This window comes from Hetaerina americana, unplaced genomic scaffold, assembly GCF_022747635.1.
Source record: "Hetaerina americana unplaced genomic scaffold, ioHetAmer1.1.p SCAF_15, whole genome shotgun sequence".
NCBI lineage: Eukaryota > Metazoa > Arthropoda > Insecta > Odonata > Calopterygidae > Hetaerina > Hetaerina americana.
This window is the reverse complement of record NW_027286625.1, coordinates 701,809-729,565: the sequence shown is the minus strand read 5'-3', so window position 1 is coordinate 729,565 and position 27,757 is coordinate 701,809. Positions and strand designations below refer to the sequence as shown.

General features: G+C 36.1%; 1 protein-coding gene across 2 annotated transcripts in view; it reads right to left on the bottom strand.

Annotated features, from left to right (window-relative positions):
- Positions 1 to 27,757, bottom strand: part of cindr (CIN85 and CD2AP related) — a 49,880-nt gene that overhangs the window by 17,233 nt on the left and 4,890 nt on the right. Inside the window, exons 4-11 of one of the 2 annotated variants that reach the window (XM_071583753.1) lie at positions 25,572 to 25,708; positions 23,042 to 23,156; positions 17,906 to 18,022; positions 9,145 to 9,332; positions 7,407 to 7,545; positions 4,491 to 4,733; positions 3,940 to 4,148; positions 123 to 573 (exon numbers count right to left, since the gene is read on the bottom strand). In XM_071583753.1, coding sequence (XP_071439854.1) covers positions 123 to 573; positions 3,940 to 4,148; positions 4,491 to 4,733; positions 7,407 to 7,545; positions 9,145 to 9,332; positions 17,906 to 18,022; positions 23,042 to 23,156; positions 25,572 to 25,708 — 1,599 coding nt within the window. The remainder of the gene's footprint in view (positions 1 to 122; positions 574 to 3,939; positions 4,149 to 4,490; positions 4,734 to 7,406; positions 7,546 to 9,144; positions 9,333 to 17,905; positions 18,023 to 23,041; positions 23,157 to 25,571; positions 25,709 to 27,757) is intronic. The other variant, XM_071583754.1, reaches the window with a different exon arrangement.

Below are 27,757 nucleotides of genomic sequence, written 5' to 3'. Positions count from 1 at the left end.
GAAGAGTCTAAACATTAGAAATACCACAAGAAACATTGAAACCACACCACACCATAAAAAAATTGATAAAATTCATTCCATACATAAAAACGCAACACAACTCTTATTTCCCCATCACTCACCCTCTTCCATTCTCGATGAGAAGGGCCGCTGCTGCTTCAGCTGGCTGACATCACTTGCTGCAGCACCCTGGTGCACATGCACCCCATGTGCAGGGTATGGGTTGGGGGGGGAAGAATGGCTGAGTGGCCTGGGGGGTGTGGTGCTCGAAGGGACAACTTGCACCGTCGATGGCTGGACTGTCACGGACCTGACGTTGCTGCTTACGGGATTTCCCCTCTTTGCCTGACTCATCTTCAGCTCCTCCATGAAGGGTGCTCGACTGGCCGCACCTGCTGGACTCTTCTTCTCCCTTATGTCCTCACTCCCACCATTTGCTGTCGCTACAGTGCCATCTGCATCCTTGGTGGCATCCTCAGAGACTCCACCATTCTCTACAAAAGTTCTGGGGGCCTCCACAACAATGCCCACAGTCTCCTCTGATTCCGCGGAGCCGTTCATCAGGCCGCCCTCCTGCAATGTGAGCACACATTGATTGCAATCCAAATATCATTCTCACACATGCCATCACATCAATGCACCACTTTATCACAACATACATGCGAGCCCAACAAACCCTTCAACACTTATCGCTTTGTTGAAAAAAGAAGTAATTCTTGAATTAAGAAGTAATTTGGATGGCTTTACCAGGAAGAGGATCAAGATACAGGTACCTATATGCTGCATAATTTAAGAAATAACCTTAGTTAATCCCAAAAGTGTATAATGTAACATATAAAAGGAGGAATGGACTCCTGAATACTAACATAATTGTTGGCAAATGATTCAATACATAGAGAAAGAATTGAGGTCATGGGCAGGAATGAGAATTTTTCTTATCTGTTCTTATCAGACCCATTGCAATATATGTTGAAATATTATACATTTTTGTAAAGAGTGTTTGGTGCTATCTTGGCTAATGACATTTTGATAACAAAATTTCATTCTTAAGCACTAAATAAATAATTAAACTTCATTATTGTGAAAACTACAACTATTTATCTAATAGCAGCAATCAGATTAAGGATAGAGACTGGAACAGCATTTTCAGGTGGGCATTGGACATCCTTAAGGTAACTAGAAGAATATTAAAAATCAAATGATATGTAAAAGTTCACGAGTTAATTACATATGAGATTGCATCAACTTGTAATCTTCCCTTTCATAGAAATCAGCTACTAAAAATCAAACAACAAATACAGTAATCAACCCAAAGGTTAGTTTTGACAGGCGAGTGGTACAAAATCAGATTATTCTTTTCAGCCCTGTTTTTACTTTTCTTGGACAGTCAAGTAAAAATTTTTTTTCTTTTCCTTTGCCTTCTGCTAATCTAAATCAGAAATAAGGGAATTTTCAATCAAATAGATTATGCTCCATCTATTAAAAAGTGTAAATGCACAACTAAAATATTCCATTAATTGAATTTAAATGAGGAACCAGCAAAAGACTTGTTTGTAATGCCCAGGAGACTGAGATGCAGCACTACCAAATACATTTGACTCAATGAAAAAACTGCAAAAATATACCAGAATGGTAACTTAAATGGAGGCAGAAGCTGGAGGCTACCCAAATACACATGTGAATATTACACAGTGCAAAAGGTTTGTATAAAAAGTATCGGGAACAATTTTTTCCTGATGTGTGCGTGTAATGCTGATTTCAGAACCTTGGTTAAGCGTGAGCATGATTGCAGATCGTATTGAATTGATAAGATGACAATACACACCATTATCACTGAAAATTTGGTGATGTGAAAGATCTGCGTAAACTTGTCACAAAATTCTTGATAGACGACCAAGAGCAGAGTCAAGTGTCTGCTTGCGAAGACCTTCTGCAATGGCATCGTGACAATTCCCAAATCCCTCTACAGTCCTCACTTGGCACCAGCAGACTATTTCCTATTCCCACAAGTGAAATCCTCACTCAAAGGACACCACTATGGGACCATTTGTGCTGACAAAGAAGCTTGCACCCTTACCCTTAAGGACCTTCCGGAATCTGCCAACCAGGGAGCCTTCAAGTCATGGAATGCCACTGGTTAAATGTTTTGACACTCATGGGATATACTTCGAAGAATTTTGAGGTATTGTAGCAATATCAGAAATAAATCTATTTTTCCTACACTTTTCCTGATAATTTTTTTACCAATCATGTATCATTCACCTTGCCAAAGATTCAAACCTAGATCCATTGAATTCCTGCAGTGTACTTTAGCAAGTTAGCTAATAAGGCATCCTCTTACCCGGTGGATTTCTAATGGCATAAAGAAACGAGTAGTAATCATTGGGGGAGGAGTTACCCAAAATTCAACCTCCTGATTGGTGCACACCACTTTAATTGATCTCCACCTTGAGTAGGGAACATGATACTTCTGAAAAAGTCTGCCACCACTGGGGTTCAAACCAATACCCTAGGGGCAAGCCAGCATCATATTTACCAAACCAAGTTCCTCTCCTTGACTTTAATTTAAATAAGCCCTTGTCCATTTAAGCAATAACAAATTCACTGGGTAAAAAGATGCCAAGGTAACTAAACTGTCTAAAGAACTTGGCTGGATACCAAGGGAGTAAAGGCTTGATTTATGTTCAAGGTGATTAATTTATCCTTAGTGAAATTTCTTGCTTTTGGGTACCCTGACTCAATTCAAATTAAGGAGCCACTTTCGCAATGCTAAAGAAACCATGGGCTCATGCCTCTCACCCAAGGGCATGTAAGGTGAATGAACTTAAACTTTGTACAAGAAGACCCCCTAACACACACCTTTTTGGTGGTTTGCAGAGTATTGATGTAGATGTAGATATTAAAACAAGCATGCAACTGTTTTGCACTAGCCCTTGAGCAGGTTACTGCGTGCCATGTTTATTTTATGTGGCTCTAGCCCTGGACTGCCAAGATACAGCAATGAAAGAAAACATGTTCAATAGAACTAAGAAGTTCTTATTCCCTGTCCTTAACTTCTACCGACCTTAGTTGCACTGGAGAATGATAGAGAGTGAGTGAAATAGCTGGGAGTCTTCTGCAGAGTCCTGAAATCATAATTTGTTAAGATGATTGTGCCCTAACTTTTAAAAGGATAAAACTGCAGGAGGAGGCCCACTGGGAATCAAGAAAATGACATTCTATTACCCCCTCCCCTTAACCCTTTGAGTGCCATGCATAAATGCTTCATTCCGTGCAAAAACTGCCAGGCTATTTTAAAGAGAAATGCAGAAGGAATGAAAAAATGTCTGTAAAAACATTATTATTTATAATAATGTTCTGAAAGTTAATAACAATTATATATAGTTAAGCACAAGAAGATAAAAAATCAAAAAAATTAGGATTTTTTAATTGTTATTAACATTTATAGCCATCAGGAAAAATCACCCATAGGAATGCTGGTATTTTTGGGAACTTTCATCAGTGTCACTCAGAGCAACTTTGGTACTTCAAAGGATTAACCTTTCCAGAGTTATCACAATCCTTACTTGAGTACCTTCTGGGGAGGATTTCAAGTGGGAGTATACTGAGATGTGGGTTGCATTACATCCAGCTCCTTGGCATCTTTCGCTAGGAGTAAGCTCATGTTGATGCTGGGTTTTTCTTTACCCTTCCTCACAATCCCTGAAAATCCTACATCAACCAAATTAACCACCTATCCCTAATGACACAAATGATCTTAGCAGTTATTTGCATCCCCTAATTACTACAAATTACATTATCCCATTCCCACAATATAACTTTGTAATGCTTTTGAATGCAAGATGATTGTTGATGTGAACAAAAAATTGAGGATTTCTTATGCTTATGCTTCAAATGCTTCCTGTTTTCACAAAAGGTATTTACTGAACAGTGACTTACATTTTCTTTGCCTGGGAACATAGCCGATGGAGGTCTTCTCCTTGGTGCCTTGGCTCTTGAAGCTGTTGGATGAGAAAGCATTGCAGACCTCTCTACACTGTCAAAGTCCATCTCCCCAGATGGAGGCAAGTTTCCTACATTATCAGAGATGGTTGAGGCTGACGACGAAGATGAATCTATTCTTCTTAATCTCACTGCACTTATTGGGTCTGAATAAATAATGAGTACAATCAGGATAATATACAAAAAAAAGGCTCTCCCACATACTGTCACTTCATAAAAATAGATGAAATATTATGTCAATTTATCTGTTTTCTTGAGATACGTCTCAACTATTTTTGAGATAAGTCATGGAACTGCAGTATTTCCTTTAACGGAAATAAGAGTCACATGAATTGGATTCTAGATTAGTTTGCATGCGGCACTGTTAGGGTTAAAAGATAAATACTAAACTGTTGTCATTAATTAAACCAGCAATAAACTATTAACACCTGAAATATGAATACTCCTGTCAATTTCAATAGTAGGATTGAAATTCTTGAATAACTCACTGGCATGGCTGTTGGACTTTGACATGCAACTCATCTTGGCTCCATCTGGGGCATCTCCTGCTGCTCCCCATGCCTCAAACTCTCCGGAGATACGTTTTATAGCAGACAGGCCACTGGCAGCAGATGCTGAGGACATCTGCACTGAAGGGGGGTGTCCGGGTGGAAGGCGTTGTGGCTTCTTTAGGGGAGGGGGCAACTGAGGCTTTTTACCAGGAATTGGTGGAACCTGAGGCTTCTCTTCTCCTGGAAAATTGCACATATATCTTACAATGATTGGTGTAATACTATCCAACAAAAAATGTATCCATTAAGTTCACTTTAACTTCACTATTCATTCATCAAACTTATTTCAACTTCCAAAACATTCTTCAACCCATTACATGCATTTTACCAATGACTAACTCTATTGATATTATTTCTTTCATGATCACAAAATATCAGTAAACAAGTCTAATGGCATGGAAAATATGATTTCTGTTTAGATAGAATGATTAAAGAAAAATTACCGATTGGATTGTAAATTTCAAATCATGAGGGAAATGTATGAATTCTTCAAGTTTTGTGTGATTTTAAAAGATAATTTTCAATTACATGAGAGAATTCAGGGAAAAATCTATTAACTATAAATATATTCTAAATTTTAAGCTGATAGAATGATAGAATTTTAAGCTTTATTCTTTGGAGAGAGAAACTGCTGTTACTAAACAGGTATTCCAGCTTCATGTAAATCTAAATATCTTATTGATAAACAAAACAATGTTTATATCAGGGACACTGAGAGAAGACAAGCACCCCGAATAAACTGTATAAAACTGTCTGCATTGCTTAATTTCATAATCATCAAAAGTGCAATAAAAACTTAATAAATTTCATTTGCCTAGGCTTTAATTGCACAACTCAATGATGCTTGACTAAGTGATAAAGGCACATTTTGTCTAACTCCCTCATATCTAACTCCAACAAAGAAGATAAGGGCTATAAATACCTATGAGAAAATGAAGGCCTAATTTTTCCCACATGGTAAACTGTAATAAAGAATGGATAGTAGTGATTTTCTACTAGACAAGACATGTACGACTGGGTTTCAATGTATTACATCGCCGTCAGGATCAGATCTGAAGATGATGTAATACATCGTAACCCGATAATTCATAAATCTTACCTAGTGGAAAATTGCTATTATTCATTCTTTATTACGAGGATGGTACAATAAGTCCTTATAAAAAACCAGGAAAAACCATTTTTTTGAGAAAATTTCTTTTTAATTTTTCAACATAATCTCCTTTCAACTCTATACATTTGTCAAAGCGTTTTTCCAACTTTTTTAAGCCGTCTAAAAAGTAGGATTTTGGAAGCTCCTCAAAATAGGCATTTGTTTGATTGAGTACTTCCTCGTTAGACATAAACCTTCGCCTGTCAAACCATTTCTCCAAGTCTGGACATAAGAAATAGTCACTGGGGGCCAAATCTGATGAATACGGTGGATGCTGTAATAATTGGAACTTTAATTCTATGATTTTGACCAATGCAACTGTGCAGGTGTGCACCCGTGCATTGTCTTGATAAGAGAGAATATTTTTCTTTGTCAGATGAGGATGCTTTTCCTTGATTTCTTTGCTCAGTCATTCCATTAATGACGCATAATACTCTCCTGCTATCGTTGTTCCCTTTTTCAAGTTATCAATGCAGATGATTCCACGAGCATCCGAAAAGACGATGGCCATAACCTTACCGGCCGACTTGACCATCTTCAATTTCATCGGAGCCTGTTCATTTTCAAAAATCCGCTATATTGACTGTCTGCTGAGTGCAGTGGTGTATCCATGATTAATCAACAGTTATATATCGACACAGAAACTCATCAGGATTGCGACGGAAAAGTGCCAAAACAACCTCAGAGTGGACCACACGCTTGCGCTTATTCTCCGTTGTGAGTAAATGCGGCACCCATCTTGCCGAGATTTTTTTCATGCACAACTTTTGTGCAAAATTGAAGCTACTGTACCTCGTGATATGCCTATGGCTTCTACTATTCCCCGCACTTCAGGTCGTCGATCACTTAAAATCATATTGTGGATTTTGTGAATCGTTTTGGGGGTAGACACTTCCACAGGGCATACAGATCTGCATTCATCTTTTGTGGATGTACAACCACATATAAACTCATTCACCCGATTGTAAACAGTTGCAAACACAGGCATAAATGTGCCATGAACTTCATCCAACTCAGTTTTGATTTCTTTCGGTGTCAACACTTTCAAATATAAGTGACTAATCACTGCTCGAAACTCATTTTTATCAATTTTTATAGACAAATTAAAGTTGTTTACTTCATTCGATGACAACATTGAAACTATATGACGGATATAGCTGAAAATTTAACAGCTAACTATTTAGGAGTGTAATTTAATGGAAAACATTTATTTTCGATACTACGAGTGCCATCTCTTGGATTTTCTAAGGACTTATTGTACCACCCTCATATATTTGAATTCCACCACATCATGCCTGAAACTACTCAATCTGAGGGACTGTGTACAAAGGTTTGCTAAGTAGACAACAGTGAACCAGCTATTATAAAATTACAATAATCTTTATTCACTACACTACTACACCCATCAATCCCTGGGCTAGCAACATGATTATTCGGGAATTTGCCTAATCCTCTTCTCCCCAAATCTTGAATTGGGGATTTGATTTGAATCTTCATTGGATTTACTTTTCAACCTCTAAAAGAGGATAGACATAATCAATCAAATTGTACGGCTAAATTTATAAAATCTAATCTATAGGCATATATCTTCATGCAAAATATGTCAAAGAATATCAACACAAAGAGCCCATTTCATTACTAATATATTTCACCATATCGTTCATCCTATTTATCCCATCAAAAAATCTAGAGCATCGATTTACCTTTACTTGGTGATTCAAGGGGCTCTGTGTGAGAAGTGGTTGCTTCAGGAGGATGTGCAGGGTCAGTTTTTATGACAGCTTTCACTCCAGTATCAGTCGTTGATACATTACTCGTTAGTCTATCTGCCTTCTTGGGGCCCTTTGGGAAAAATGTTACATTTAAGCAACATATGTTAACCAAGTTCAACATGTTAAACATTATACACTGTACATGTGAGATTTTCTCCTTGTACAGGAAAAAAAGTTAAAAGAACTAAATCATTAATTAGAGTATTAATTGGAGTATTAAATTAAATAAATTTAACAAATTATATTAAAATTGGAGTTTCTTTTTCTATTTAGCAATACCACAGACTAAATATCATATAGACAGCACATTGTATGGTACAATTTGGAAACAAATTTCTGAGGTTTTTGACAACCATCTCGGAGCTCAGAGTTAACTCTTTAATGGTTTTCAAAAAGATCACAAGGGTTCCATCATTTATTTGCAGAAGAGTATTGGGGAAAGAAAAGGAATCCAAATCAAATATAAAAATGAATGCTGGTTAAAAGCTGCTGTTTTTAAACTAACAGTAAGCAATTAATATATATCCAACTGAAATCAACATTCCCCTATAAATACTGTAATGTTATCAGCATAAGACTTGCTGTTTTAAAAGACACAATAAGATAGGCTCCATAATTTCTTGATAGATCCTTGGACATGAGTATGGTCTTTTTTGACTCCATTGGTGAGGCTCCCAGTAATAATGCATTTATACACATGGCATTTCTTTAAGAATATTATAAATTAAACAAAGCTTGACTGTGAACTCCTGATATCCCTTTAATGAAGGCATTTGTAAAACTATGTCGTTAGCAAAGGAAAACCTTTTTAAATTACCATAAACAGATTTTTACTTAACACTGCTTTGCACCTGGGACACAAATAACAAGATCGAGACTTTGGGACTAGATACATATATGATTATGGCATAAAACTGTGGACACATTAAATTTAAAAATATTACCTCATCAATAATTATATGCAACATAAACATACGTGGGTTCACTGAAATAAAAATGACCACATAAAGACATTGCACTTAACCTGGTTTGGAAGCCATATATGCCTATAAATACAAATTTACATTTTTAGATGGATGTTTTAGTTAAATTATGATTAAAATGGCCAGTTATAGGTTAAAACATATTGTATATTATCACATGAAACATTTCACAAATAAAATATAAATGTCCTCAAATCATATTTTCTACTGATAATTCTCTAAAATATATTAAGTAAGAACAGGGAATTGTGGCAAAAACAGGCAGTCTGAAGAGTCCAAACTATTCAATTGTTCCCGGCTCAACCTTGTGGAAATTCATTTTAATAAAATTAAGAATACAAAGTAACTTTCCACTGTCCTTTATTAGCATACAACCGGTTTCAATGCTCAAGCGTCATCATCAGGTACAAAATAAATCAGTCGCAGTCCACTTATATACCAATCATGAGGGAGAGGAGGGGTGGGTGAGAGAGGGGGGAGAGAAGGAGGCGAAAGAAAATGGAGTTGCGATTGGCATTGATAGGGAGGGGGAAGAGGCATGTTAATTGCCAGGACAGGTGCTTGAACTATATTTAATACTCAATTAAAAATATGCATACAACTTAAAAATATATCTGATCAGGAGTAGCTATTTTGATCCATTCATCAAATTACAATAATGGATCGGATTTTAAATTATGACTCACCACATCAGCAGGAATAAGTTCCACAAAATTATCTGGGAAGACTCCTATTTTTCCTTTCAATTCCCCTTTCCACCACCCCTTATCCTGAACAACCTTACTTAATATGAGAACAGTATCCCCTTTGGTGAGTGTTAGTTCATCTCCATTGGCTGCTTCATAAGGAAAGAGTACTCTACAATACTCTTTTGCTTGAAAAAAATTTAAAATTTTATCAGGAGAAAGATTCACATAAAGAAGTAAATGTTTTGTTAGTCAGATTAGGTATTCAATACACATAATCACAAAATATTAAATAGCTTCAACTTCCAATGACAACTGAATCATTATCATGCCACAATAAATACACAGATAATCTATGAAATCCAAATCAAAACTATAGCCCTTGATATGGTTAAATGCACAAGTCACAATATTTTATAGTTGTCTAAAAATTAATTAGCACCCACATTATAGGATTAAATGGTCAACAAATATTTTACAGATAAATAACCGTTTCATTTTTATTTCTCAATATTATCTCAAGACATGACATTTTTTCTTAAAGTTTCATATTTTCAAGAAATCCCAATTCATTGTGTTGCCAATCTGATCACAGACCTCTGGTGTCACACAAATCAATGGTAATTCAAATTTCATAATCGAGATGCCAGAACCAATGTTTTCTCACACATTACAAGTACAATAGTTTCTTAAAATGAGTTAATTTGATGACAGATGTTACTTTTTCAATGCAGAGAAATTTATGCAAAATAAGTTTTTTATTAGTTTTACTATTTACAGTAGAGTATTCACATTTATGGATCACATTCAAAAATAAAAATTAATGTTATTAATGAGACATCCTAGGCCTGTCAATAAAGGAGCCGATCTTGAATTTGCCAGGGTTCAGTAGTGATATTAAGGTAGCACCAGTGTACACAGTGGAAGGAGACAGCTTCATGTGCATGCTTGAATTTTTTCTCCACCTTTGAGTGAGCCAGTTGTTGCCTGCTGGCCACCGAGTTACATGCTGTTGTATGTGTTCATCAATTTTAGATTTCTCTCAAGATGACTGAATGAGTTGATTTTGTGGGTCGTACCCATACACCCATGACTCATCTCTAGCACAGGACCCACTGGACCCAAAATTTACCCTAAGTTTCTGAACACACTGATAACTGGACTACCCAACAAAATCGACTCATTCAGTCTAACTGAGAGAAATCAAAAAGGGATGAACATGTACAAAAGCACCCAACTTGACAGCAACTGGCTCACTCAATGGTTGAGGAAAAAATTCAAGCATGCACATTAAGTTGTCTCTACCACTATGCACTGCACTAAGTGCAATCAGGGCTTTCTCCTTCCACTGTGCACTGTGGAAGGATAAAGCCCTAGCACCACAACTATCAGCTGGAGAATCAAGGTGGGTTCATTTTTTGACAGGCCTTGTACCTGCTTTCAATCCGACAGGTTTGAATTTCCATGCTCAAAGCAGCAGTATTTTTACTACCACTCAAAGAATTAGTAAGTTATAATGACAGGTATGAACAAGAGGAACATGCAATACTTTTTTTAAGATCAATTAACAGTTTACTTAAAAATGAGAATGAATAAAGACAATTACAAAGACTTATGAACTACAACCGAATGCAAATGTGGAGCCAATGATGAAGTTTGTGAGCCTGTTTGTATGTACAATAAAATCTCATTATTACAAAATATTTTGTAAATGAAACCTGAGAGCAGTCCCTGACCAAAAGAATACGATATTGATTACTTATTTGCTTGGATGAAAGAAAATGCACCAACTTACAATGAAATTCAAAATCATGATCTGGTCCCACAACTTAAAAACATAATTTCAAAATTATATACAATATTATATAATAAGGCACCATATTATTATTAGAATTCATGTACACATAATAAAGTCATATTTTTATTATTAATTCCTCATAAAAAACTCCACTGACCCCAAAATACACACTTCTGTTAAGTTAGTAGCTAATGTGGAATAATTTAGTCAGTAAAGTCTTCAGAAGTATTTTGTTTATTTGGTAAGAATCATATTATTATGCAGTCATTGCAATCATGATACAATTCATTTAAGCTGTACAGTTTATGGAAAAGTATCACAGTAACCAATTCTTGTTCGCTTTAAGACATCTATTTCCATATTTATTTCAAATAAATACTCATGGCATCAGGTGATTACATCATACACATAGTATAAAAAATTGAATTATAAAGTTTCCAGATCAATTTGCCTAGTATATCAATGCACAGATAAAAAAAGCACTGCAATTATAGGAGCCAAATACAGAACCAGTATTTTTATTTTAGAAAGTTTGTTTCTTCCAAACCCACACATTATGAGTCATGAAGTGAATTTTTTTTCAGTCTCTAGTCAAATTTTGAAATACTGAAGTTTTGCCATATCTTTATTCTGAATGCACTTGGGATATATCGGAAATGCTACCTCATTTTTGCCCTCATAATTTGGTGAAAAAATAAAGAGGCCACAAATTTTTCAAAACTTTAACATTATTTGAGAGACTTGAGTTAAAGATAAGTATTGCTTTAGCAAAAGTCATACGGTGAAAAAATGGATACATCTAATGGCTGGTTAGATTAATGTACAATCCATTTCCATGAAAACCATATCTAATTCTAGGTCAATTATATTCATTGATTACACAAGTGATGCAAATTATATGCAAATTATTTTAAGGAAAATTCTCAATTACTACAGTATTATTAGGATTGAAATCTGGCATTTATTTAAAACATTATCATCTTGATTAAATTATCTTGTAAAAAATTTAAAGATGCACATATAAAAAACGTGAATCTTTGATCCTCCAGACACTTGCTTCTCAAATGATTCAATTTCACGCGAACCCCTACAATCTCCCAACTTTATCAACGGGTTGGTTTCCATGACATTTTATTTATTTTTATGGTGGTAGTTATGAATTTAAGCATCATGCAAATGAGTTAAATTGAAGGCTCACTACATATCAAATTCAATTTTTTGTTATGACAAATATGAAGAGATGGAAAAGTTTTGCAACCCTATGGCATACTTCTTTGTCCTGCTGCCTACTCGTATACCTTTGTCTTCTGCTCTTAATTATCAGGAGTTTCATACCTTTTTGATACCACTTCATTGAGCAATATAAATGATACTTGCAGCCAAAGCTATTACTCCAAATTCCTGGGATTATATACATGCATGCTATGTTCTCTTTTCCATTTGGTGATGAGAACATATTCCCTTCCTATCGCTAGTCATAATGAATTTATGAAGTACTTTACAGTACTCTTTTAGCAACGGTCATCGTTGCAGAAAACTCACCATCCTACCACATTTCACTTACAGTGAAGATATGCACAAGCACAAAAGTTATTATTAGAGTGCATTTCATTTTTTAATGGAATGGGGATTTAAATCAAATGCAAATCATCACAGTAAGGGGAAAGTTAATTTTCTAGCAAGACTTGATAGATATGGTGCCAAATGACGAAGCAATATACAACAGGCACTGATCAATTTGTTTGCAGAATTATGCATCCAATAGTACATCTTCAGAGCAGTAACTCAAATAGATTTACTGTAAACATTCACGGAATCCTAGAAACATTATTCATTACAAATGTTTTAACTCATTAAATCACATTCAAATGAAGACGATATATGTACAGACAGACTAGTCACATTCCTCATGCACATAAGACATACATCTTCAAGCTGAAAATAATTTCCAATCACAACCTAGATGAACATACACCAATATTCATAAAGCAGTACCCACAGGAATTTTTGGCATCCATTAACATTCTCATTGTTGATTTCCTAAGGTAGGTCAAATCTAAAGGTAACATATTTTTAGAAGTGGTTGAAGGAATAAAAAAAACAGAAAATAGATGAGAAAGTTCAATGAATTTTCTTTAACCAAGCAATAGACACCTTAGAAGAATAAGCTGGAAACATAATCCTTGACAATCTGAAGTTTCGTTTGAATGTTTTTCAGAAATGTTTTCATGTATTTTTTGTGTGATGATTACTGTACATACAAGCACTTAAAGCATTACAATGGAGTGACCATCACATTATTTGAAATAGTCTCTCATTCCATGCTTCTGCAGCCCCATTTTCAGAAAAATGCTGATTGTTTTATGTATGACAATAGTTCTCCATATAACACTTTTCTAGAATAAAAAGGGTCTACAGTCAGCCTAATAGTGTCATAAGATTCATTTCATCAAACTAGGTTATAATTTCAAAAATCAAAATAGACCTGATGTTTTGTAGCCTTGAACTAGCGTGCTTACTGTCTCAATTTGTTCTTGAGGATATTATTTCAGCATGAGAATAAATACCACAAGTCTTTTTTGGTGTTGGCAAGCATGGGGTAAGGAGAAACATGCCAGTGAGCAACATGGGAAAAGAAATCAAGGTGATATGGCGGAAGAGCTGGTGGGAATACTTAAAAATGTTGGACCTGTACTTGTCACATAGAGCATGAAATGATTGACTGAATCATGAGTAAACAAGAGTGATCCATGGAGAGCAGACTAGGTGGATTTTGGACTGTGGTTGCAAATCTCATCGCTTCCATTAACTACTTGAGAAGTTCAATGAGAATGGTAACAGAAGACTTAGCCAAGAAGGATAGTATGAGTTGAATCAACAGGTTCATTAACATAGAAGATCGCAGCTTACAATGATCGTTGGACTCTTCATGTAGTAGTTTTTAGGGGAGGCGACCGACAACTGAGGTCATTTGCGCCATAGGGGATGGATAGGAAAGGATGAAGGGTGGAGAGAACCCCGGCGTCGGCATTAACCTACTCTTTACGAAAGGTGCCAAGGGGTCCGCAGTTTAGCGTCCCATCCGACGGATGGCGTGCTCACTCAAAGTGCCCTCCACAAAGCACCTCAAGTAGGGATCAAGATACCTTTGAAAAATATTCAACACCGCAGGGATTTGAACCTGTGCCCTCTAGGTGGGAAGCCAGTACATTAGCCCCTGCACCATCTTGATCCCCTTGGACTCTTCATTTGAGCAAAGTACTGCAGGCATGCTGACAGTGACAACTCATTGTCTGTTTAGAAATTTGAGAATACTGACATTTAGTTGTTCATCAACAATAGCAGTGTTCGGGGAGCCTTCACAAGCGCAATGATGGTACGGAAATTTTTCCGTACTAACGTACTACCGAAAGTTAGGTCTGTTCAAGAAAACATGAATGTAATTTCCTGGGAATAATAAGAAAAAAGTGGACTCAATCCTAGTGTGGAGAGCCAGCTCAGGAGTGAAACGGCAGCAACTGACAAAGCCAGCATTTGCAACAAAAGCTGTTTCAAGGCATCTTATCTTTAGCCATGCTTACAATATTTCATATAATGAGATTATTCTGAATGTGAAGTGCATTCAAGAGGAAAATGCCACAAAATTTCAAGTTCCCATAGACAGAAGGGAGACGACCACCTGAATTGGATTAAGTGGGCCATGTAAAGCCAAAAGTCATAAAAGGTGGGAGGAACTTGGTCACATTTAATGTTGATATTTCTAGGCACAGCAAAATTTAATTAATATGGAATTAGAACGATGTCTCCAAGACATTTGTGGCAATCAAAAATAGAGGTGAACACCCACAAGAGAGGAAGTTTGAGGCCTTTCAATTGGACGTTGCTGGTGAATACAATAGTGAGCAACCTCAAGTGTTTACTTAGAGAAAGTGATACGGTGCATGAGCTAAAAATGGCCGGAGTGCACCCACAGTGGTATACCTGAGAAGCTCAATTAGCAACTGTTATCATTATCAAAGAGTAAAGTAATTCAAGGAAGGCTATCAGCTGAGTTTTGGGGGGGTGAGGGACATCAACACTGCTTGCTTAATTAAGAACATGAGCAAGTCAACTGCTATATGAAATTTAGCTCTATTTGACCTGTGGTATAGAAGGAGGCATGATGAGGAGCTGTCTAGTATGAGTGTGTTAGGTAGTAGCTATGGCTTAAGAGAAGAATACATGGGAAAATGAAACTGAATCAAGGGCTATAATGTACCACCTTGATCAAAAAGTTCCCGGAATAACCACCGTGTGGCGCTCCCATCGTTCCGATTTGAGTTCTGTTTTTTTTTGTTAAATTGGTACATCTGTTGTTGATATTCCCTTTAAATCTTAGTGTCATAACTTGACATTTGCAAAAGTTACGTAGCCAAGAGTACATCTATCTCTGTGTGTGTTGGCGATTTTTTACAATTTCAGAAATGGATTTAAATTTGCAACAACGAACTTGTATTAAATTTTGCGTAAAAAACGGATTTAGTGGCGCACGGACGTTGGAAATGTTGGAAAAGTGTTTCGGCAACGATTCTCTAAAAAAAACGGTCGTTTACCAGTGGCACGAGCGGTTCAGAAGTGGTCGTGAGTCAATCGAAGATGATGAACGCAGTGGCAGACCATCGACATCGAAAGTCGGTGAAAAAATTGATAAAGTAAAAGAAATGTTGGTCAATAACCGCAAATTAACCATCAGAGAAATAGCGGAGGACTTGAACATTGCCTATGGATCCGCCCAAGACCTTGTGGTTAATGATTTGGGTTTCCGTCGTGTAGCAGCAGCAAGTAGCAGGTGCCAAAAGACCTCAATTTCATGCAAAAAAGAGACCGTGTTGACGTCGCAAAAGACATGATTTGCGAGGCTGAATCCGATCCCACATTCATCAAAAGGATCATTACTGGAGACGAGACGTGGGTTTATGAGTACGACACGCAATCCAGACATCAGGCAAGTGAATGGCGTTCACCAAATGAGCCGAGACCAAAAAAACCACGTCGTTTTCAGTCAAAAAAGAAGGCAATGCTGACGGTTTTCATGGATTACAACGGTGTAGTGCATCATGAATTTTTGCCAGAAGGCCAGACAGTAAACAAAGAGTATTATTTGGGCGTTATGAGACGTTTGCGTGAAGCAATTCGCCGAAAGAGACCAGAAATGTGGGCAGAAAACTCGTGGATTTTGCACCATGATAACGCACCGTCGCACAGTGCTATCATTATTCGTAATTTTTTGACGAAAAATGCAACAAATACCATCCAACAGCCACCGAATTCACCTGATTTGGCTCCCTGTGACTTCTTTCTGTTCAATCGAGTTAAAAAACCTTTACGGGGAACGCGTTTTAGCAGCCGAGAGGAAGTAATGGAAAAATCGCAGGAAGCACTGATGGACATACCGAAAACCGACCGTAACTTTTGCAAATGTCAAGTTATGACACTAAGATTTAAAGGGAATATCAACAACAGATGTACCAATTTAACAAAAAAAACAGAACTCAAATCGGAACGATGGGAGCGCCACACGGTGGTTATTCCGGGAACTTTTTGATCAAGGTAGTATGCCACCACTAAATCCATGGAATCACATAATTAACAGTAATCCACTGGTCAAGATACGATTTGATGGCAACAGCAACTATAACAGGAAAACTTGGAATTGATTTACTAAATTAAATAATAATTAGAGATTAACATGTCACTCAATCAAGTGTTTGATTCCAGGGAAACTATCTTTCCTGTGAATGGATAGAAAATGCAGAAAAATGCCAGGTTAGGGAAATCTGAGGTCATTTGCAACAGCTAGGTCATGGACAGCAGAGATGAAGACAACTGAGCTAATGGAATTTTCAAACCAGAAGAAGTAGACATTGATCATATCAGTAGAGGAAAAGAGGGATCAGATGGTGAAATGTCAAATAGCATTGTAGCAAAAGTTAATAAGCATTCACTGCAGAAGTCAACAAGAAAAATTGATGAGAGAAACTGCAAGTGTTGAAGAGAGCTGAGATTGAAGAGTTCTGTGGATTGCATTACTAAATCAATGAGAAATAGAAAAAAACACATAGATAATAGGAAAGTACAATTGAGGAGTCAGTCCAAGAAAAGTTGATAAAATTTATCCCTGTTTCACAATTGATTTAAATGCTCAAGCCATATTTTCCAAAAATTTATCTTCCAATTTAACATAAACCTTTTGGACTGGTTTAAATGACTGACTGCACTCGCAAGTTATGATTGATCATAAGGCTGGGTTCCTTATGTTTTTGGCGGAGTTGTAAGGGGGAGACAGATTTACTATAATAAAACTCAATTCACTTTTATCATTCCCCTTATTTCATAGTTGTAAATTTTCTACATATTTTAATTTTTCAAAGTGAACATTATCCCCACTTACTTTAAATTTATTATTTATCAAACAGAGAGAATATAGTTAGATCATCCATGAAAGTGGTAGTTGATGGCCGGCTTACCAATTTTTCAGATGTTCTTCTTCGAGTGATTGGAGGGACAAAAATGGGTGAGTCCAGTGCATACAGGTGTACATTGTACTGTGGTGTTAGTAATACTTTGTGCTAATTGCATGCTTGATAACAACAAAAAGTGCCACAAGATACTACTTCATTAATAATTATCCATGCAACATGATCCATAAAAACAACTTCCAGTGAAAGTTACTCAGAATTAGCACAGGGGTTTAGAAAGTGTCCTTTTTAAATAGAGGCCTGTGCTCACTTCCAGAATAACACAACCTTCCTTTCCATTACTGGTATAAATATAAAATCATAAGGAATAAAAATTGGCTTAAATTTGGTTAGTAAACAAGAGAAAACGTTTTTAGGAAGCCATGCTCATAAGAATACCAAATAGTACCCCGCATCAAATAGCCCTGAAAAATTCATCTAACCAAACGACTCACAAAATTAATACCTGGTTTTGGGGGCAATGATGGCACTCCAGCCTCATTTTCTGTGCTTAAGGTTTCCATTACATGGCTTTGAGATTCTCCTGGACTAGGATTTAAAGTTTCCTCGACATTTGGAATGCCTAATAAAGGTTCATGAATGCTATTACAAGTTATGATATGAAGATATCAAAAAACAAATTGTACCATAAATTATCTAGCATTTATATTCAGGATAATTTAAATGCTAAATCTATTGAAATAGATTCTGGAGCATTTAATATTCAACCAGGGAAAGTAAAAACAGCATGATTTAAAAAGAAAAATATTTTTTTCATAGTATGAGTAGTAGGACTAGTCAATTGAGAAAGATAATAAATTTTGTACTCTCATAATATTTGTGAACAATTTACGCTATACTATTAACTCAATGTCTAATGAATATTTAGTAAAAGTTCATTGATATGACTGCAGAACTGGAGCATTGGCAGATGCTGCAAGTTGAAACATGTTCAGTTCACCTATGATGACAATAGAGATAACATGAGAGACTGAATTGAAATTTTATTTTTGCCTGAAAAATCACCAGCTGAGGTATATGTAATGCTAAAGGATGCTAATGGAGAGTAGTCTGATATTCCCCACAGCATAGCAAGAAAATATTTGAGAATGTTTAATGAAGGGAAATAATTAAAAGGAAAGTGGACCAGGAGGTCTAGTCACTCCTCTTATGGAGGTAAACATTAATACCACTGCTGACATAGTAAAAGAAGATCACCACATAGCATAGGGATACAATAAAAAATATTGAAAATTTCATTTGTTATCACCCACATGCTGGTAACAGTTCATTGCAAGAGACTTTTTAGAGTTTTTGCACAGTAGGTTCCACAAATTAAATTAACTTGTGGAATTTAAATATTTAATGGGTCCCTAAACTTCCTTATTTTCCACACCCTTTAGTCATTCCCACCTTTAATTATTTCCTATTCCTCAATATAAAGAAACACCTTTGTGGATAGCATTTCTCAGAAGCAGAAATTACTCAAGTGAATATGTTTCAACTTTCAATGGCTGCTGCTGACATTAAATTAAAATTAAATTAATTTTTATATAAAAAAGAAAGCAAGTAAAAAATGTAATCATCACTCTTTACTGAGAGGTCCTTAAAGTATACTTAAATAATTTTGAAAACTAATTTGAAAGATGGCTGAGATACTTGGAAATCCATTTGTAAAGCACAAAGAAATAATCAAAGACTTTGCATTTCCACCGGAAAGAATTTACTGGATCGAACAGCTTTGCTACACTGTAGCATCATCTGGACTGGTTACAAAAAGGTTACACTCACATATACAGGTAATGGGTGGGGTCTAGCGGGGGATGACCGGGAAGGGAAGGGAGGACACCAGGGTGGATGTGATGTGAGCAGAGAGAGGGTGATCAGGATCAGGGAGAGGAGGGTTTGGTGTCTGGTGGTTAGTCACTGAGTTCTGGGGGGTGGGGTAGGGTAGGGGGGTAGAGCTCATTAGTCGTTCTTAGGTAGTAATTGTGGAATGACTAAAAAGGGGGAATGGAGAGGGATAAGGCGGTCACTGGTAATTTTTTCCTTTCTCCATACACTGCTCAGAATGGCATATTGTTCTTGGATGTCCAACCGTGTCCAGTCCAGATAATGCTACAAGTGTAGAGAAACTAGTCAACCCAATAAATTCTTTCCTGCAGAAATTAAGTCTTTGGTTCTTTCTCCATGCTTTTGAAAACTAAATTCACCAATAAAATAAGTAATTTTAGCACTAATGACTCCATTAATAAATGTCTCTCCTCTTAGTATAATAAATAAAAATAATTTAACTATTAAAAGTGTTTAACAATAACATACAAAAACTATGCCCCATAGTTAAGTTCTTCAAGTCTTTTCTAAACATCCTTACTCAATGTCATCAATTTTCTCCTCCCTGTGAAAGCTTCTCTGCCTGACACAATCCTTCTCCTTATTTCCCTACTATTTTCACCACTTAGGTCCAAAACACTTCCGAGATACATAAACTGCTCTACCTACTCTAGTTTTTGCCCTCCTATTTTAATGTTTAGCTTAGCCTATTCCTTTCTAGAAAATCGCATAACCTTTGTGTTATTTATATTGATTCTCATCCCATACCTGTCGCACTGAATTTCCAATTCACTAAGCAATGCTTGCAGCCCCTTGGCTGACTGACAAACTAAAGCTTGGTCATCAGCAAACCTAACTGATTCTACGAATTCCCCGCCCACCTTCATTCCTACCTCCAGTTCTTCCCATACCTCTTTAATCATTTCCTCTGCATACAGGTTGAACAGCAACGGTGATAATGGGCAACCCTGCCTTACACCTCTTCCTAACACTGCCCATCCGGACTCTCTGTTTCCCACCCGCACCTGAGCAGTCGGGGACATGTATAGGTTGCGGATTAGCCTCCTTTTCCTCCAATCTATTCCTATTTTCTGCAATATACTCATTAGTTTTTCTCCATTTACTCTATCAAACGCTTTTTCGGAATCTACGAAACAGGCAAATGCCTCCTGGTTGTATTCTATATTCCTCTCGATTAATAATCTCATTACTGCAATGGCATCACGCGTACCTCTCCCCTTCCTAAACCCAAACTGATCATCCCCTAAGTAAACATTTGCCCTACCCCCTATCCTTTTGTTTATGATCCTGAGAACCACTTTAGCTGTGTGGGATATCAAACTTATTGTCCTGTAGTCCTCACATGATGTAGCCTTTACCTTTTTCAGAATAAGAACTTTCAGAATAAGAACTAACATTGACCTCACAAAGTCTTCCACCCAGATTCCTTCCTCACAGATGCTATGAATCAGTCTATATAGACTCTTCCTCCCACATTTTCCTAAAGTTTTTAGTAGTTCCGCAGGAATGTAGTCTACAAAACGAGCAAATACATACTGATTGCATTCTATATTCCTCTCTATTAGTGAACTCATTACTATTATGGTAACACTGTGCCCCTCTCTTTAATGAATTCATATTGATCATCCCTTAAGTTATCATTTGACCTGCTCTCCATCGCCTTGCTGATAATCTTGAGAACCACTTTAGCCGCAAAATCAAATTTATTTTTCTGTAGTCCTCAAATATGCATATGTTTCCCTTTTTTGGAATAGGAAGTAACACTGATCTGACAAAATCTTCTGGCCTAATTTCTCCCTCATAAATACTATGAATGAGTCCACAGAAATTTACATCTTGTACCAAATTAAAATAGAATTTGCATCAACTCCAATAAAACTGACAAATCCCTAAATCTGTGGATAAATATAATATTGTATACCTCTGATACCTCTCTGAATCCCAAGGCATTTTATATGTATACCTAAGAATGTTTTGGGGTTCAATCCATGTGTTTGTTAAGATTGAGCCATCTCCAGTAGAACTCAATTGCTTTCTCATTGAGGACATTCCTTATTCCTAAACTACAGTTCCCACCCTAACTACCATCTCATCTTTTGGCTACCATTGCTTTCCAATGCTCTGTAAAGAGGAGATGGAGTAGGAGGTATTCTGAGCTCAGATGTATGAATCATACATTTTAAGCATGACTGCACAGGAAGAGTGAATGATATGGGAATATATATAGAACCTCTCTATCAGCAATTTGATAAGAAAGAACAGGAGCACATATCTAGGGGTAAAATAATTATTTGTATAAATTAAATGCAAAATTGAATTAAAATAATTGAGTACACCTTAAATTTTAATTAAAATATTTTCAACAAATGGCCTACTCTCCATTTTATTACTTCAAAATTTTAAAAAAATTCTTATAAATATCATGAAATATACAATGACACAAAGAACTTGACAGGAATAAAGAATATTGCTAGTAGTAAAAAAGAAAACTCATGACTATTCACTATCATTCATTCAGTTTCTTCACAAAAGAAAAATGAGAAATACTATAAGCATCCACAGCTAAAGTATTATTCAATTTAAATAATAATACGTTGAATGCAGCTAAATAATTTCATCTTAAGCAAATTAATATCATTCAACTATTGACTGGTACTAAGAATCCTAAATTGTAACACATAATCTAAAATGGTGCAAGAAAAATATCGAAACTGTGCTCTCTCTCACATTCAGGTTGCTACTAAGTCTATTCGCCATGCATATACATAAAATTCAACTCAGATAATATGGTTGAAAATATACCACCATTAAAAAACTCAAGACACCATTATCTTGAGTTCATGCAGACAATGACAAATCTGTGTAAAAGATGTATGATCTAAAAAAATATGTTATGCTCAAAAACCAAATTAAATTGGGGGCTCCTTATCCAAGGTACCAAAAACTGGCATGTTTAAAATTTGTCAATGCCATTACTAGCTGATATCCCAAAAAGAAAAATACTTTTATTACAGCTGAAAATTCATGAGTATTGAATGCTCAGCTGTTTTCTCACAGATATTTTATTTGAATTTATGTCAGCTATCACCAAGGAAATATATGAGAAAAGATAAATTGTTTAAGATGAGGGTTAAAATGAGAAAGTCAGCAGATTTGGTCAAAGATAATCTCTAGACAAGAATATGAAGTGTCTCAGGAAGAGATTACAAAGCATGAAACAATATGTTGACATGGTAGGAGCAAAGGAAGGGCAAAGACAGGGCAATACAGAAGAAATAAATACAAAGGGGGAAAATTTCATAAAATACCTTAAATTGAGGCATTATTTGACTTCACCTACTTTGAAAATTATATATTTGTACATAATTATGTAATCATGAATGATTATACTCACATGTATAAACCTGTTTTAATGATATTTTCATTTTCAGACTCTCAATGTGATTTTTAGCTGGACCTAACTGCAAACCAGGTTTGCTTGGTGGAATTCTAGTTAAACCAAGCAAGACAATGACAACCAGAGAAGAGAAATGAAAAATATGACAATGCCACGGCTATATAGTAAACAATGTTTGTGATGATGTAATGATGACAAGTTGAAACCAACAAGATTGTACTCAATCATTGCCTCCAGAATCTTCTTGAAAGAAGGTAGAAATAAGAATACTTCACATTGAATCCCATGGAATAGGTTCCACATTGAAAAAATCAAAAGAAAAAAACACGATGACAAAAAATAAGTCCTTACTTGATCTTTTCGAGTCAGATTTTGTTTTTGGGATAACCTTCTCCGCCACATCGCCAACCACACCACCCTCCGCCAATGGCTCCTCTCTGACAAAATTTGATGGAAATACACCAACCTGAGGTAAAAATGCAAGGTTAAAACATAAATATGCAATTTCATTGAGATATAAAGAGAAAACATAAAATTTTGAATAAATCATTATTTAAGATGACAAATAGGGTAACTTCCTGAAAGTGATAACTCACAGGACACAGAAGCATGTCTCTGAGCTGAACAACTCTTTTGGTTGGGAAAGACGAGATGAGATTAAGACACCATTTCCCACACCTGACTTGAGGTTTTATGATCATAGTAAACTCTTATCTGTTGGCAGATTATACTTACTATTCTCTTCCAAGCACCTAATTTTTTTTAATAAAATCACAATCGCGAAGATGAGAAAATGCTTTGAAACTTTTGTACTTTGTAAAAATGCAAGCTTGAAATACCTCGGTTTTCTGAAAAGTTTTTAATATTGATCACCAAATCAAAAGTTGCCAATAGTATCTAATGTATTAAGTAAACATTTAATGCACTAGCTGTACTTTCCCATTATTATTTCCCCTGAATTCACCAGTCCTAAGAATTCTATAATCTCCTTTAAGGTGAACAAGTACAAAGTTTTACTATGCAACAAATAAGTCATTAACTATCTTCCCGGTCAAGGCAAATCATTTTTACTCCCTGAAATTGTTGCATTGAAACACACTGCTTTACTTCAATCGGTATCATAGGACAATATGAATCAGTATCAGCGATCCTTCTTTAAAATTCATTCTTCACCACTCACTTATTTGTTTCTGGCTACGAGATTGGTATAGCTTTCTTTGGAAAATACATTCTGCTATACAGTTGATCATAGTTCTGTGTTACATACATAAATACAATATCTTCCTCCCTTATAAAAATGGATCAAAAATTGAAAAAATTGTACCTTCCATTGATGGAAAGGACAAATTAATTATAAGAAAGGCAAAATGTGTCTCCATATATATACATCAATCTCACAATCATATTGTCAGCATATTTTGGTTATAGGTGTCTTTTGACTATCTGTCCTTCATCAAGCATCTATTAGCATGGATAATGGAGAGTTTACTGTGCATACCAATATTAGAAATCATCACTAACCAAAATCTCCCAGATCAAATTGAAAAGGAACTACTTTAAGAATTTCCTGAGTTTGCTAAAGCAGGAGATACATACATTATATAGATTGTGAAAATTTGGCATTTCAAAAATGGAAATATACAGGTAAACCAAATCAAAAGTCATCAACCTAAGGGTCAATTTGATAGGTGACTGCAGAGTTCACCTAGTACTAAGCCCAACAGCATGAGAAATTCACACATCTGGATAGGGGGGGGGGGGGTTGTTCTTTTCCCTGTGCCACCTATGGTTTCCCAGGAAGATCTGGTACCCAAAATATCACAGTACTTGTGTGAAGCTGAGGGTGCCCAGAGAGGCTTGCCCGAAATTGAACCCAACCCCTGCGGTCAGCAGTCCAATGCTCTCCCCCTGGACTATCACGTCCCCTGAGGCTAGCATGAACAACAGAAACACAACACCAAGAGTATATACATTATTATCATAGTTTCTTGGGAGAAACAACTGAGTCGGTTTTCTGTTTCCTTCCTCAATACTGTTTTTAACGTGAAACTATCAAACAAACAAAGAGTATATAGAACCATTAGAAATCATCACCATCTAAAAACTCCTGGACTAAATACAAAATGAAAAAAGTATAGAAATTCCTGTGTTTGCTTTAGAAAAATAATACCTTGTGAGTTGCTCTGATTTCATCACTCAGTTTCCTAAGGACTCACCCCATTGGATATGTTCCCAATACAGTTGCACGAGTATGTACATATGGTTTGTGAGAATCATCCAGGGATCTTGTGTCATAAGAGTTCACAAGTGAGTTATTTTACATCAGATGATGACAAATTTTTTTAACCTAGAAGTAAGGACATGCAGACATACGCAAGTCACAAGTAAAAAATTAAATTTCCTGAACGGTGTGTGAGAGGACGTGGTTGTGCTTATTTGCAACTATCATCATATATCATATGGCCCTTTTTAGTTGTGCGACTAGAATGACATATCCCAGGACAGATTACCGCATATGATTTGAGAGCAAAATTCTTCATTATAAAGTGAAACCAGTACATTTATTGTGGTAACAGTACCATTTCCTATTAGTTCTAAGGAGATTAGCAAACCCAGATAGGAGGTGAGTCTCAGGATTATAAAAATGTGTACAATGGTCATCAATTACTATTCCTAGAATTTTAGAGGATATCTGATGGATCAATTTTCCTTCAAGGTAGGAATGACAGTTTGTATTGCAGTTTAGAGTTAGATGGCTAGGGACAATGTTTCTTGTAAAATTTCCATCGTTTTGCGTAGAGGCTTAAAGGATTAAACATTTTCAAATGGCCCGAACAAATCATATCATCGTCATATATCATTATCAATACATTGTACATACTTTGTTTCTTAATTTCCCTCTCCACCATCCCTCTTCAACTTCAGTAAGGACTTCAATGATGTCATTCACTTTTAGTTCCAATTCATCATCATTCACTGGCTTGTAGCTGAAGACTGCTTTACATCGACGCTTTGAACCTACAGAAATATGACAAACAGAATAAATCACCATGTCTAGGACTACATAAAAGGTTATATCAAGATATGAATAATAATCCACAATCTCAGATAAAATTTAGATGAACGATCAGATCAATCCCAAAGAGCAAAAAATCATTTTATTCCATGCTTCTCTAATGAAGACAAAATGATAGGGAAAATATACAGCAATAACATTTTTAATTCAGGCATTCCAACACAAAAATTAAACATGCAACATAAATTTTCCGTGAAACATCAAATAATAACAATGATCAGAAAATTAACAAAGTATCATTTAAAATTAATTTCATACAAAAAAATGCATGTTGTTAATTAAATATGGCACCTTATATAATTAAATCAATTGGATAAAAAATTACGAGGGTCATCCGGAAAGTAGTACCCGTTCGTGAAATAAAGACACAAAAGTAAATATTAACAAACATAAAAAATTTTATTTGAAAGAGGATACTTTAAACTACTTCTCAACATAATCTCCAAGCAAATTAAGGCATTTGTCATAACGTGTGACAAGTTTCTGTATTCCTGCTGCATAGTCCTTCGCCGCCAGCTCATTGAGATACGCGAGGGACCCATCTTGCACAAATTTTTGCATAATGCAGATGGTGTTTAACAATTTCATGAACAATTGTTCGAGAAACATTGGGAAAATGCTCACAGATGTCATCAATTGTGACGCGCCGATCGTTCCTCACGAATTCGTCAACTGAGCTCACCAGTTGGTCTGTAATGACAGACGGTCTCCCCGAACGCTCATCGTCGTGTGTGTTCCCCCTCCCCATGTTGAAGTTGCGACACCACCGCCGAACAGACGACTCGTCCATTACATTGTCTCCATACACCTCCTTTAATTGGCGATGAATATCACATGGGCGAACGTTTCTTGCATTGAGGAATTTAATCACTGCCCTCACTTCACAACTGGCGGCGTTCTCAATTTTTTTAAACATTGTAAACAATCACAGAAACAACACAGGCAATGCTAGCGTCACGCAACTTGGCTCAGAGAAGGCAGACAAGCCACTGAAGCTATCTGACCTCGTCCAGCGGCTACTCGCGTCGTCAGCACTTCATGCGGCACGAACGGGTACTACTTTCCGGATGACCCTCGTATGTTTGAAAAATGTCTTGCTAAAAAATGAAAACGTTCAATTGTGATACATATACCTAATTTTTAAAGAAATTTGATTTATTACTTTATTAATGTGGCCTACTATTATGTCACTTCACGTTTCTAAAATCTAATGAAAATACAAGAACGAGTAATTTCCAAAATTCAAATTTTCAGTACCAAATTAAATGAAAAGCAAACCTTAATTCATTGCTAAGCAAGGACAATGCCACAAAATTCTCACAAGGGCTTAAGAGGTATCAATCAAGTTTGATTATAGAATTGATCCTCACATCTACATAAATATGTCTTTTCTGCTCCCCTACCTTCACTCCGTCTATCATTGACTTATAAAGCTATACCAAAATTTTGAAAGGGGAAATCAATGGTATACGCTCATACACCACAAACAAATTAGAAAAGGAAACATGTATGGAATTTGTTCATTTAAGTTTACTTAAGGCTGACATCCTATGCTAGAGTAAATCCTTGAAGATGGAACCAATACAAATTTAAGTAGCAGTATAAATTTGTGTTAAGCTAAAAAGCTCTTGAGAGCTAGTCGGAAAATACTATTGTTGAATATTCTGTATATTCCCTTACAAATGCCTAAAAGACAACTTAAAAAGGGTTAAAAAGACATCCGACACACAAGGGAAACTCGGTGGCATAATGATGAACAATCAGTAGGCCCTTAACCCCAGGCTGAGCATATGCAAGGCACATTAAAACAATTACAAACACTCAGAAGCCTTGGAGGAGATATACAATTCAATGAACAAAGAATATTGCCTTGCAATGGTAAAAATCTTGATTAAGGAGCAAAAAGATTGGTTCAAGTGAGGCAGTTAATAAACCTGTCAATCACAATTTTTTCATCTTCAATTCTAATTCCTGAGCCACAAATGATGCTG